Consider the following 14874-nt stretch of genomic DNA (forward strand, 5'->3'; position numbering starts at 1 on the left):
ATTTATATCTAAATAAAATTTCTAATGTAAATCGATATTTATTTGAAATAAGGGCATTTTTTAGGGTAAAACACTTAAATATAGTCATAGATTATAATTTGTTTTTAAATAAAATATACTTGAATTAAAACCAAAATTTTCACCTTCCCTCTAATTTTTTGGATGAGTGAAATTTTGAATATTTCAACAATATCGCTTAGAGTTTTACGTTATTTTTTAACTTGTGAGTACAAGTAGGTTTCCATTATTTTCTCGAGCTATTTAAAGAGTTTCTTTCATTAAAGAAACATTATGAATGGCCGATTGAGTTTTAATTTGATTGGTATCGTTATTTTTTTCAATGCACGACGACGTGGATTTGAGTACGCTGAAGCGCATTATACTCCTTTTTAAATATTGGAGAGGGACTATGAATAATTCTAGACATTGTATAAAAATACAGATATGATGCGAATTTATAACAAAATTAATGTTATATAAAAATGATGCTAAAACTTCTCGGAGGGGCATCGAAGCATTGACAGATGCTCTACAAATGGGAGCTCGTATCCCAATTTCACCCATCCATTCAGTGATTCTTTTACATACTTTCTTTCGCTTCGTGTATCATCCAAAGTTCACACTAATTCAACAACAATTCAAATTGCAGTATACTGTTCCATTCAAGTCAAGTCATTGTATTCGACAATTCCTGTAATTAGAGTTTATGAATGCACTATTGAAGTCAAAGACAAATCCCAGGATAGCAGGTAGAGGCCTTGTTCTCCCAGTCAAATAGGAAAATATTATTAGTAGTCCTTGTTCAATCATTCAAATAAATGGAAAATTTGTAATTTTGGGCCCCTCCTAAAAATTAATTATATAATCTAAGTCCTTTTTGAATAAAATTTTTATCTCCAGCCCCCTCAAACTTTTAAAATCTTATCTTCACCCCCCTTAAATGAAATGATTATTTCATGCTAAATACATACTAATAGTGAATAATACATGAATTTAAGCAAAGCAAATGTTTTTCAATTAAAGATGAAACAATATATATAGAAATAAACTTAAAAATCTTAGTGGTAGATTAGAAAAAGAAAAAAGAAGGGCTAAGCTTGTTAGCTTGTTAGCACACACATAATCATCACCGAGAAAATAAATAGTCCAAAATGAAAATTTTAAAATAATTTGTGTATAGCATCATGAGCAATCAGCCTTTGAACCATTTTTTTTTCTTAGCAGAGTGACTGCTCATGATGTTATAACGTTTCCATCATGAAGCTCTTCCATTTGATCATCTCTACCTAAGTACTTACTTTTTTTGTTGCTTTTTTTTTTCTTTTAAAGTGTGCTTTGCTATAGCCTTTCCCAAAAACCCTAATACGTCGACTTATCGGAATCCGCCACCCAAAGACGGAGGAGCCCAATAATCGGCTCCATTGTCGCTTCCGACTTGAAGTGTACATGATATTGGAACCAAGCATAGCCCTCTACTCTTTAGGTTTTTCTTTGGTTCTTCATTAGAATCCTGCAAAATGGAAGAGGAAATTATGTTGTTTCGTGTTATGTAATATATGTTAACTCGAAAATCTAATATGATTAACTTAAATTTGAATTTGACCTAACTTCATTTAACCATAAAACAAGGGTGAAATCAAAAAATTTATATTGGAGGTAGGGTGAACCATAATGGAAACTAAGGGAGGCCTTGGCCCTCAAATTTTTTGAAAAATTTCAAATTTTCACTTGAAATTTGTTGAAAACTAGTTTGGCCTCTCAAAATTTTGAAAAATTTCATTATGCTTTATAATGTTTTTGAAACTTTTAATTAAGCTCTTTTAAATTTTTTTCAAAAATCTCATTAATCTCACAAAATTTTTAAAAATTTTAATTAGATCCCCAAATTTTTTTTCAAAAAATTCATCAAACTCGTAAAATTTTTGAAATTTTTATTTAGACCCTCCAAAACTTAGTCTCAAGATCTGCCACTTATTGGAGAGCTCAAAAATATATGATCAAAAGCCCAAGGCAATACGAAAGAAAGGAGATTGGAGCCCTTGCATGCCCTCTTCCCTATGCCTCGTGGTCATGACCCATATAAAAAATGACCCGAACTATGAAATAGTTTAAACTTAAAATGATCTAAATTCAAATTTATTCAAACTTGAGAGTCAACTCCAAAAATATCTAAAACTCACATGCCAAACCTAATGACACAACTTGAAAAATCCACTAGAAATTCGAAATGACTTGAACAAAAAATTACCAACCGAAAACAGACCCAAATTCTGTAATAATCTAAAACTAAAATAACCCCAAATTTTCTAAACTCGAATAGAAACAAATAGAGGCTTTAGTGAAGAATTACCTGAAGATCAGCAGGACTACCTTTCCTCTTCTTCATGCATTTTTCATTCAACAGCTAAACAAAGAAAAGATGGCATCCATCAAATTAAATATTGGCATTTTAATTTATTTATCAAACTTTATAAAGCATAAACATTTTTCTTTTAGAGACTCTCTTTATTGCTTTGCTTCAAATAAGAAACAATTAAAGTTCCTTTGAGGTAATGGATCCTATAAAAGGTTAATTACCTGACCAGGGTCTTCAGGAAATATACAATTTCTCTCCCCTTGAACCTAAATAAGAAGAAAATTCATATATTATAATTAATTATTATCAATTGATTGAGTCGAAATCGAGCTTAGTAATACTTGATTCGAACGGCTCGCAAGTCTTATAGAGCTTTTCACATTTTGATATTATTAAATTATATTCTTGCCATTAATATATATTATTAACTCTAACCTTCATTATCGAGTCAAGTTAAAGCTTGAATACAAAAATTGATACACGAGCTTACTCGAATTTAAAAACAAATGTTCGATCAAGCTCGAATTGAATACCGAACTTTAAATTTCAAGTTGAATTTAAACTTTATAATATTTAAACTCGATTCAACTCGATTACACGAGACGGCTAGAACCTTAATCAAAACTGCTTTTTATGTTTTGAGAAATTAAGGAAGGTATAGATTTTTTTTCTTACAGACTGTTGCTGCTGCCTCATGTTTCCTGATGATCCATCACTGCCCAAGTACGGTAAGCTGAGAGCCTACATTCAAGGGGATGAATGAATACATATATACAAAATGAAAAAGAACAATAATATTTAGGGGTTCAATAAAATAAAAAAGACCATATTGTGAGGACCGGAAACAACTTTAAAAAACAGTGTTGGGTGGTCCATGCTCCATTGCAAATATATATATCATATAATTATATTCATTTTTGATGACTCAATATTTTTATAAGCTATAATTATAACGAATAAAAAATACTAAAAGAAAGAAGAAAAATCACCTCAATTTGACTCTGAAGGAATCTGATGTACCCAATAGCTTCTAACAACACAGAGGCTGTGTCAGTCTGCAAAAGTGAAGGCACGCAAACCACAATCCTCCAATGTCATTTTTATTTGTCATTATCTGCTTTACTTAAAGTGAAACTAAAAAGAAAAAAGCAAACTTTTTGGTATAATTTGGATTTAATCCCTCTACTATGCTAAAACTTCATATTTCAACTTTTCACTTTAATTTGGTATAATTTGGATTTAATCCCTCTACTTGTAGCTTAATAACACTGTTAGTTTCTACTTACTGACTATGTTAGGACCACGTAAAAATCCAATCAGAGGCAAATACAAAGGGGCAAGCAGTTGCCTTCCTCTCAAAAATGAAAAATTGCAATTCAATCCCTTTATAAATGATGAAATTATAGGTTATATGGTACAATTGCCTTTTAGCTCCCAAAATGAAAATAAAAAACGTTTTGTCCCTTAAAATATGATGGAATCATAAATTAATACATGATAAAAATTATATTTTGACATCTCAAAAATTTATAATTCAATTCCAACATCCTAAAAAACTTTTCTAGATTAGCCCCAGAATCCAATCATGTCAAGCAATTTCACTACTTCAACTATAGCAATTAAATGTGTTCTCATGTTAGACCCACTAAAAGAAATTATAAACGACTAAATTATGTTAAATTAAAGTAAATGGATTAAATCTATAATTTTACCATAATAGAGGGACTAAAACCGAAATTAAACTATTCATCAAAATGATTGCAATTAACTGAGTTAAAACATGATTTTTTTTTTCTTTTCTTGCAAATATCTAAAGTTTTTTATACCTTCCCAAATGGTGAAACAAGCTGGTGAAGTGCTGTAATTCTGTCTCCTAATTTTTCTTTCCTCACCTGCCATATAACATATATATATATATATACAAGTCAGAAAAAAAAGAAAAAGTAGGTGATTAATTTACTATTTTACTTTCACTTAAACTATATTCTCTTTTTCATACATTAATAGAATATGATAGTTACAGCAAAAAGAAAAAGAATCATCCCTCTAGAAATCGACAACCAAACAAGGACAACAGTTTTTACCACCCCACATGTATTTTGTGTATGTATATGTATATATATATATATGCTTGTGAGTGTGCGTGTGCGTGCAATCTGAATTGAGATAAAAAAAACATATATTTAATTATATAAAAATTATGATAAAAGTATCGAAAGTCTTTGTACTAAAAGTTGAATTACATTTTGCCATTTTACTCAAAAAATGGGCAATTTAATCCCTATGCGTTAGATCAAAGAGCAAGTTGATCCTTCTGTTAAGAATTTCATGCATTTCTACGGTTAAAAACTGGTCCATATACACCAGCATGAGGTACACATGACACGCCATGTGTCATTATCTAGCTAGTTTTTATCAGTGCAAATGAATGAATTTTTTAATAAGAATGACCAATTTGCTCTTTGAACTAAATGTACAAAGACTAATCTGTCTATTTTTTGAGTAAAGGAAACAATATTCAATATAACTTTTAATATGAAATCCAATACTTTTACCTAAAAACTGTTTTTTTTTTTTGGTTTAGTACATAAATCACACCTTGAAAGTAGATTGAGTTGCAGAAGGTTGAACCCTAGTTTTCTTCAATGCCCCACCACTTGCAGTGCTGCTATTACACTACACAAACACCCAAAAAGAAATCTAAGTAAATATGAGCATTTTGATGGTAAAATTACTATGAAGGTCCTGATACTAAGAGTTAAATTATATTTTATCCTTTATTTTAAAAAAATAGACAAATTAGTCCTTATATATTAAATGAAAGAGTAAACTGGTTATTTTTGTTAAAAGTTTCATCCATTTATACTATTAACATTGGCTTAACTGATAGAATAATCAGATAATTATATTGACGTATAAAACCCAATTTTTAACAATAAAAATAGATGAAATTTTTAACAAAATGACCGATTTTTAACAGAGACTAATAGGGAAAATTACAATATAACTCCTAATACAAAAACCTCCATCATACTTCTACAACATATATTTTGATCATCGGAATTGTTGGGTTTTAAAAAAAATAAAACCCTAACTTTGAAACCCTAAAAATACCTCAGGTGATGGATCCATTAGTGGTGGGTGTTGCCTTGTAGCAGTATCAGCTTTGATGTTGCTTGAAAAATCCAACATGTTGTTGTTGAAACTTGTTGTTACACAGGATTTTGGTGATGAAGAAGCAGTAGCCATGGACCAATTAGTTGTTGCTTTAGATCCTTGATAATGATGATGATGATGATGGTAATCTTCATTTGCATGGCCATACACATAGTTTTCTTGTTTCATAATATTATTATTACCAGTTGAAGCTTGGTGTTGTAATGCTGTTGCTTGTTCTTCTCCCACCAGTCCTCCCCTACAAAGAAAAAAGATACATACATGATACATGATAACATAACATAAATTCATACATACATGCATGTTTCATATATGTATGGGGTTTAAGAGAGTTACAAGAGTAATTGACTCCATGGTTCAGGAACCTCTTGGTTATTATTGTCATGCCATGAAGAAGAAGAAGAAGTGGAAGTAGGGATGAGTTGAGGGAAGAAAGTAGCAGCAGTCGCCGCTGCCGCCGGTGGTGGTGGTGGCTGTGGTGGAGGGAAAGGGAAGAAAGGGGAAGCTGTTTGTTGATGATGATGATGATGAGTTGATGGTGGTCGCATGGCGGCGTTGATGCTCCACCAATCAGGGTTTCCGGCCATTAATTGTTGCACTGGTGAGCTCTGCAACGCTCCTTGGTTCATGGCCTATGATGATGATGATGATGATGATGATGATGATGTTAGTAACTAGAAAAACTTTCTATGTTGCTCCTTAATTTTTTTTCTTTCACTTTCATAGCTCCCAAACAAGTCTTTGCAGAGAAACTTTGAGAGTTTATAAATTTTGTGGTTTAAGTAGAGAAGGGAATTTAAGAGAAATGATGACTCTTTTTCTCTCAAAGTTCTATTCCATGAGAGAATTTAAATCATTGAGGCTTTTGAGTTATTTTATTATTTCTTTGCCTTTTTCTTTCTTTCTTTCTTTCTTTATTATTTTTTTTATGTTATTTCTTTTCTTTGTTTGCTTTTTTTTCTCTCTACTTTTGCTTTCTCAAAGTGGGACAGAAAAGGTGGAACCAGTTCTCATTTTTTTTTATTTATGAGTTAATATTTGATACACTAATAATAAATTATTAACTAGTATCTAATATATTAATAAGCTTAATATAATTATTAAAATATTAACAAGAAATCATGTGTTAAATCCACTTTATTAATTATTATGTGTAATAATTATAAAAAAGTGTAACTATACATATTATAATTACAAAATTATATAATTAGAAAATTTTGGGAGTCGTCGTAATTAATTATCCGTGTCAATCTCTAATTATAAAAATTACTCAAACATATCACAAATAAATACATCAAATTTTAAAACTTTTCAAAAATACCCTAATAATTAATCGTAATGGATAAGAAGTGATTAAATGCATATTTAATTGACAAGTACCTTTTAAGATGAGTTAATGAAATTATACTATCCAATTATCAATAACTTGACAGATGAGCAAATTTAGTCAATAGGCTAAAATGACAATTATTGGCTAAATATATATAGAGTCACAATTATTTCATGGGTTTAGTGATTATTGATTATATAAATAAATTATGTCATTATTTTCTATAGATTTTTTACTTTTAGATTTTGAAAATTTTAATGATGGTATTATGATGTAGTGATTAATTATAGTAGATTTAAAAATACAAAAAACTCTACTAAAATGCATAATATATATTGAAAATTAATTTCTTATATATAGTATTGGCTTAATATATCATTTGGCATTCGAGTTTGACACTTTTTTTTCTAATATGGTACTTGTGTTATTTTTGGTCCAATCTAATACTTATATTTAACAAAGTTATATATTTTGGTACCCAAAGATAATAGTGTTGACTTTTATTGGTTAATTCAAGTTTCAGAGGTTGATTTGGTGAAAGTTAATTGTTAATATTATTAGGTTTGAATTTTTCATGATTTTGTTAATAGAATAAATTTAGTGTTAATTGTGCATTTAATTTATAAAATATAGTCCCGTAGATGTGATTTAATTTGAGTTTTAGGATTATTTTGATGAAAGCTAATTTCTAATATTATTAACTAATTATGAATTTTCATCAAATCAACTCTAAAACTCAAATTAAACGCTAAAAAGTTAATATTATTACTTTTAGGTACCAAAATGTATTACTTATTTAAATACATTAATGGGAAAAAACACACACGTATCACATTAGTAAAAAATGTCAAATTCAAGTACCAATTTGCATATTAAGCCTATAGTATTTGTATTTGATACACTTGTAATTAATCGCATGTCGACACTTTATTAAAAATCATTTAAAAAATATAAATGATTACAATTTTCAATATTTATTAAACTAATAAATAATGCATCATATAATTTATTGACTATAATATATATATATATTAATGTTTACAGGTAGGTAAGCTAGCTCTCCATCACAATCCTTGGTGTGAATATGAGAAAAAAATATGATATCTTAGTTGAAGTTAAGATTGGATTTGTCATTTGTGGTTTCCTTAATTATATTTTTGAGGTTACATTGCAAACGTTGTCTACACTAAGTTTTATAGAAATATATATTAAAAATTTGTAACAATTAAATAAAATTTTGGCTGGAGTGGGGGATTTGACCCCAGAAATAAAAAATATTCAATTTAACCCCTTCTTAAATAATAGAATTTTAAGTTAATATTTGGTAAAATTACATTTTGACAGCTCAAAAAATAAAAAATATATATTTAACCTCTTTAAAAATGATGAAATCATAAATTAATAAATTAGAAAAATATAATTTAATTCCAGCCCCACTAAAAAAAATTCGGATTCCTCCCCCCACCAGTAAAATGAGTTAAAATTCATACTATTTTAGGCTCAAATCCCATCATATGTGAGTTTGCATTGATTTTCTATAAAAATATTAAAAGATAAAAATATCCTCGTAATAATGTAATTTACTTGTATAAAAAATTACTTTAGTCATTTTCCGATTAAGTTAGTACCTAATTGATTATGATGTCAACTCAATTAGGGATTTTAAATATAGTATCGACATAATATGTTGCAACCATAATATAATAAGAATTATTTTTGTTGAATTGACCATATATAATTCTATACATTGTCAATTAATCCAATAATGAACTTTATATTTTGTGATGTATTACAATCTAATTCTCAAGGCTTTTAAAATAAGATCGGTAATTAAATTGGTTAGACCATCAGTTTTTAATTCGATCAATTCGATAGATTAGTCCAATTTTAATTAAATAAATTATTAATATATTAAAAATAGAAAAATTCTATTCAATTGTTTATTTAGCCACACTCAACTGGTTTTGAGCGGTTTGCTCAAAATTCAATTCAACCCTTTGTCCGGATTAAAATATTAATTAATTTCAAATCCAACAAATCCAACTAGCCAATCCAATCCAATTCCAACAACCATGCTAATTTGCTATCAATATATATAATAATATGCTCTCACTACAAAAATATTAACCTGTAATAAGAAATCTTTTTATAAAATCAAGTCGAATTAAACATATAATCAAAGAACTAATAATTGAAACGTTAAGTTGGGTGGACTAGGGATGAAATATTTGCGATGGGTAGTCACAAATTCCAAAAAAAGGGCGAATACAAGGGCAAGGCAGGAACTTGTCCGCTACCTCTCATTAAAATGAAAAATTACAATTTAACTCTTTAAAAATCATTGAGTTAAAAATTTTACAGTAAAATTGCACTTTAGCTCAAAAAAGTGAAAAAAACTATGTCCAGTCATTTTAAAAATGATGAAATTATAAAATAATACATGATAAAATTATATTTTAACCTTTTAAATATTTATAATTCATTCTAACTTATCATAAAAGAATTTCTAAATTCGTCCCTCCAAAAATATAGTTTTTGTGCACTATAAAACAAACACGAAGAATATCTTGAATAAAAAAAAAAAGATATTGGCCTTTGGGTCCTTTAAAAGTTATTTTTATTCATAGTAGAAATTAGAGAGCAAAAAGGCTTAGGTTAATGTTGACGTCAGCGTGATGTAAAAGAAGAGGAAAAATAGTGGTAAGGCTGTGTTTGGATTAATTAATGAGGTAATAAAGGGATAGTGCCATGGATGATGGATAAGCCGCCCATCGGATAGAGGTCCGACAAACACGCCACACTTTTTCCTAGATGTTCTTTGGAGATCATTGGCCTAAGGTCTTTAAGTGAATTATTACCATTTCCAACATAATATATATATTCCAACATGTACTCCTAGACATGTTGAATTTTGGTTGAATAGAGTTTGATTTTTTTTAATTTAAATATTTGGTTAAATTTTAAAAAAGTAAAATTTTATTTATTTTGACTGTTAATTTTTTAATGCCACAAACAAATTTAAAAGTTATTGCATCTCATTTCTTTTATACAGGGATGAATCAAAAATTATTTTTTAGGATTAAAATTAAATTATAAATTTTTTTGAGGCTAAAGTATAATTTTATTTTGTATTCCCTTATGGTTTCATCACTTTTAAAAGGATTATATAAAAATATTTTTTACTTTTAAGGGCAAAGTACAATTTTATCACATAATAACTTTTAAGAGTTGTTGTTCCATAAGTTTGGGTGTTTATGAAGTGGGGGTAATTTTGGTTCATTTAGTTCGGATTTTTTGAATTTTTAGGTTTCGTTTGGTTTGGTTATCAAAATTTTCATATTAATTTTTTGGTTATGAATTTTTAGGCTCATTTCAACAAAATAAGCTTTATTTTATGGATTTCGAATGTTATTTGATAAAATTTCAAAGTCTTTTCCATAAATATTTCTAAAAAAAATTAAATTTTAAAATAAAATAAAAAATAACTCTTATATGGTGTTATTTAAAACATATTTTAAGTTATTTTCACTATTAAAATATAAAATATTTATTTTTACATAGTAAAAAATTAAAATTAATTATGAAATAAAGAAAATAATTCGATTCAGGTTTACACTCCATAAATTAATTAATCAAGTCGGTTTTTCAAATTATTCAATCAGAATAGTTTAGTTTTATATATTTAATTTTGAAACAAATAAGTAAAATTATAAAGAATGGTAAAATTAAATGTTTTAAACGGTCATGTTTTAAGGTGATAAAATATAAACAAATTAATCTTTATTTTACTATAAAAACTAAACATCGTGGCATCTATTAAGTGAGTGAAAAATATTTTAAAATAACTATCTAATGATATATATTTATATTACTGTATCGATATATTTTATTTTAAAAATATTTTTCGCATATATAATATGTAAATGCAGATATAATTCAATTGCTTACATTTAAATATATCTACATGAAAATATCAAATTTAAAATTAATAAATTATGTTTATTAAAAAGTTATTAAATTGTGTTTTTTAAGGAAAATTTTATTAAATTATGTTGAATACTTATATTTTATTTTGAAATGTAATTATAAAAATAATAATTGAAAACATCAATCCTTGGTTGTGATTCTAAAAAAATAATAATAAAACAAATAAAAATATTCTCTTGGAATAATATAAGGGGATTATTCCCCATGACAAACATTCCCTTGAACCGCATTTCAACGTTGGAAACAAACAAGCAAAAAAAACCCTTAAATCCCGAGCTAATCTGACATGCTACGTGGCAACATAACCCATTATTTTTCGGATTTCTTTACAATTAAAAAATAAAATAAAATTTGGATCAACATGGCCTTGTTTTGTTTTTTTCCGTACTTCCAAAATCTTTGTCGGGGACGCCCTGTCTTTTCCTTGATATCTTCAATTTTCTTTTCATTTATTTTCCTTTTTTATTTTATCTTTTTCTTTTTATTTATTTATTTTTTGTCTCTGTTCCTCTGGTAATTCCCTTTCTCCCAACCAGAAAACAAAGAATGGAACCAAACACCTATCTCTTGTCTTCTTCTTCTTTACATTTTATTCTCTTTCTTTTTTCTATATATATGGTTTAGTTGTGCTCTCAATCCCTGTATTCTTGGAATTTTAAAATTTAGGCTTCCTACTATTAATTTTAGAAACTTAATGTTTTCAACTTCAATTTTTAAATGACACCTTTGGTTTTTTTTTTTTGAACATTTTACTTTACAAAAACAATACAAGTAAAAATACATGTCCGAGCAACTACAACGTAAAATCAAACTAATACAAAGCTGAAAAAAAAAATCCATGGCATACACGCATGTTGGAATTGAAGACCTATTACAATCCAATACAAAGTAGAACGAATGAACGAACGAAAAACTGAATAAAATCCATCAATGGCATACACACATGTTGAAATTGAAGACCCACACATCGCAATTGCGTTTGGTGGGAATCAAACCCAGGTGCTCAAGGATTTTAACCAACAACCAAGGCATAATCAAGGAGGGGCAGGCAGGAACCTTGGACTCCCACTGGCTAAATGAGAAATTTGCTTTATAACCCCTCTCTAAATTTAAAAGATTCAATCTAGTTCTTTTTTTATCTTTGATTGAATGAAAAATTATAATTTTACCCCTTTATAAAATTAATACTTCAATTTAAGAATTTTTACTACAATATTTTTAGTTTTCCCCCGCCCCAAAAAATATTATGGTATTATCTCAGTCCTCATTAAACAAAATTTCTAGTTTCGCCCCTACCAACAACATTAAGGCCTCATCAACTTTTGAATATTGAAATGTCAGGTGTTCATATTTAATGGGAATCTATTAATAAAATTGTCAATTGAACTTTAATTTTCAAACATGACAAGTACAATAACTAAATTCATGAAAATAAATATGAGCTAAAATTCAAAAGTCCAAAGAGTAAAGAGAATAGAAGCATAATTAAACCAATATATTATTATCTGGTACACGGAATGCTTAAACTTCACACATAGTAAATTTTTTAAAATAAATTAAAAATTATATATAAAATATAAATACGACATGTGATATTTTTTTAAATATTTTGTAGAATTAAAAAAATTATTATAAGTATTGGGTATAATAGTAAGATACATTACATGCATTCTTGAATGAGAATACAGGTTTGAGCCTTGGAGACGACCATAAATTCTGAACATAAATCATAAAATAGACATAAAAAATATTAAAAATACGATAATATATTTATATATATTCAACATTTTCTTAATATCTGCTTTGATTGATTAACCTCATTGTTCCAAATAAGAATATAAGATATAGCCAAATCTCACTTCACCCTTCTCACTTGTGAAGAATAAAATTAATAAATTTTGTATTAAAGAATATTAAAATCTGTATATTAAATAATAACTCGTATCGGAATATGTCCCTTAGTCCCTACACCATGATTTGATAAATTAATTATACTTAATTAGCATCATGGAATACAACTTTACTTAATTGAAATTCTTTCCTCATTAAATAATTATGTGGCTGTATAAATTTAAAAGCTTAGATATAAATTGTCAATTGAGCCTTAACTCAATTTGTATGAGTATTAATACCAATGTAGGAAGGTGTAGGTTCGAGTGCGCTAAAGCGCATTATCCTCTTATTTATGAGTTAGGAATGGGCTATGGGTAGTTTTAAGCATTGTGTCAAAAATAGTAGATATGGTATGAACTTATAATGAGATTGTTTAGAAGAAAAAAAAAACTTAAATATACTTTTAAGATTATTATTTAGCAGTATATTTTTGAATTTTAATTAAAAATCATTGTATTCGATTTGTACTTTATAATGATTAATTCTACGTATAGTGAATTATACGTATTGCATCTTATAATTGCTTATCAATATTTTTGAACCAGTACCCTTCTAAAAGATAAGTTCATTGCCACATTATCAAATAATTACTTTTAATTTAGGGATAGATATTATATTTATACATGAGCTTTGGTTTAATGTGTAATTTAATACATAAACTTTGTTTTAGTGCAATTATACACGTGAAACTTAAATTGTAGTTCACATATATGCATAAAACTTTAAAGGAAAATTTTGCTTTTTCCTTGAAAAGTTAAGAAAATTTTAATTAGGCCCTCTAAATTCTTTTGAAATTTTCATTTCTCTCTCAAAGGTTTTTGAAAATTTTTATTAGATCCCCTCAAATTTTTAAAAATTCTCATTAATCTCACAAAAAATAAATAAATTTAATTAGACCCTGAACTTAATCTCATTAAACTTTTAGAATTTTTAAAATTTTATTAACTCCCCAAAACTTAATCTCAGATATTTCAGATTGTCACTGATTCTATTAATAATAATTTCAGCCTATATTATACTTATATTATTTAATAAAAAAAAATCATCTATTTGTCATTATACCAAAACGAAATCTTAGATTTGAATTGGCATGACTTGCCGTAGCTTATAATTTCTTTAACACTTTTTTTCTACTGTAAGTATTTGTTAATTATATAATCATCCTCCTGCTAAACTATCGAAACCAACAAATTAATTAAGTAATTAAACATCGAAATCGGCAATTATTGTGTTTCAAACTCTCTTTTATTATGTCGTTTCCTTAAAACTCGAATATTACAACATCAAAGGTTGTGTTTTTTTTTTTTCATTTTTGGATCATTGGATTCCTCATCACATGCTTTTTTTAATTATATATATTAATAAATTAATTAGGTTTAATTAAGATCCATAATTCTTTCTTTGTGATGATCCCAATAAAAGCTTGCTTTTCTACCCCTAAAACCCTCGATTTGATTTCTTATTTTGAAGACAATTATGGGTTAGAAACAAATTAAGACAATAATTATATATAAGACAGAACAAAAAAGGAATGTGTAAGTTCCTAACTATATATGTCTTATCTATATATGTACTTATAAGACAAGCTAGTGGGAGGATCGGATGGTGTACATATATATACATATATATATTTCCTTCAAATGTGTATATATTAAGATTTAAAATAAATTATTATATTTAATTTTAATTTTTAAAATCTCTACTATTATTAGGTTATTGACTAAGTTAATGTGTTAATTAGGTAACAATTCAATTTTTATTTTTATTTTATAAAATTTAGTTTAAACCTAAAATAAAATTAAGGGGAAAATAAAGCCTGGACTTGAATTTACAGTACTAAAATTCTCAAACATTTTAATCAAAATCTCATTAATCTTTTACTTATTTTTTTAAATATGGTTTTTACGTACAGTGACAAAGCTAGAGGGGAAGGCAATAACCTTGGCCTCCCAAAACTGGTAGAATTACTCTAAAATCCCTTTAGAAATTGTAAGAATATAAATTAGTATAATAATAAATTTACATTTTGACCCTCAAAACATTTATAGTTTACTTTTGCGGTCCAAAATTATTTTCTAACTTCGCTTCTATTTACATAAATTCTTTTTTCACTCCTATCATTAATGTATTT

The 14874-nt window shown here is 27.3% G+C and overlaps 1 protein-coding gene across 2 annotated transcripts; it reads right to left on the minus strand.

The window, feature by feature from the left end:
- Positions 1 to 1038: 1038 nt before the first annotated feature.
- LOC107933013 (transcription factor bHLH68) lies at positions 1039 to 6545 on the minus strand. Of its 2 annotated transcripts, XM_016865148.2 has the most exons (9): positions 5870 to 6545; positions 5471 to 5771; positions 4955 to 5032; positions 4183 to 4248; positions 3346 to 3411; positions 3032 to 3097; positions 2578 to 2622; positions 2351 to 2404; positions 1039 to 1510 (listed from the first exon to the last, which is right to left on the minus strand). In XM_016865148.2, exons 1-9 carry the CDS (start codon positions 6160 to 6162, stop codon positions 1373 to 1375), a joined length of 1107 nt encoding a protein of 368 aa, XP_016720637.2. In that variant the 5' UTR covers positions 6163 to 6545; the 3' UTR covers positions 1039 to 1372. The 2 variants fall into 2 exon arrangements, with proteins under 2 accessions (XP_016720637.2, XP_040952895.1); XM_041096961.1 differs by lacking the exon at positions 2578 to 2622 and having other exon boundaries at positions 5870 to 6426.
- Between the last annotated feature and the right edge of the window lie 8329 nt (positions 6546 to 14874).

This window comes from Gossypium hirsutum, chromosome D07 (genome assembly GCF_007990345.1).
Source record: "Gossypium hirsutum isolate 1008001.06 chromosome D07, Gossypium_hirsutum_v2.1, whole genome shotgun sequence".
NCBI lineage: Eukaryota > Viridiplantae > Streptophyta > Magnoliopsida > Malvales > Malvaceae > Gossypium > Gossypium hirsutum.

Bases quoted from the DNA above. Each gene is read 5' to 3' on its own strand.
- LOC107933013 (XM_016865148.2), bottom strand. From the start codon at position 6,162: ATGAACCAAGGAGCGTTGCAGAGCTCACCAGTGCAACAATTAATGGCC. The intron at 3,412-4,182 runs GTATAAAAAACT...TCACTTTTGCAG, and splicing joins TTGTTTCACCATTTGGGAAG to ACTGACACAGCCTCTGTGTT. The intron at 2,405-2,577 runs GTAATTAACCTT...TTCTTTGTTTAG, and splicing joins TTCCTGAAGACCCTGGTCAG to CTGTTGAATGAAAAATGCAT.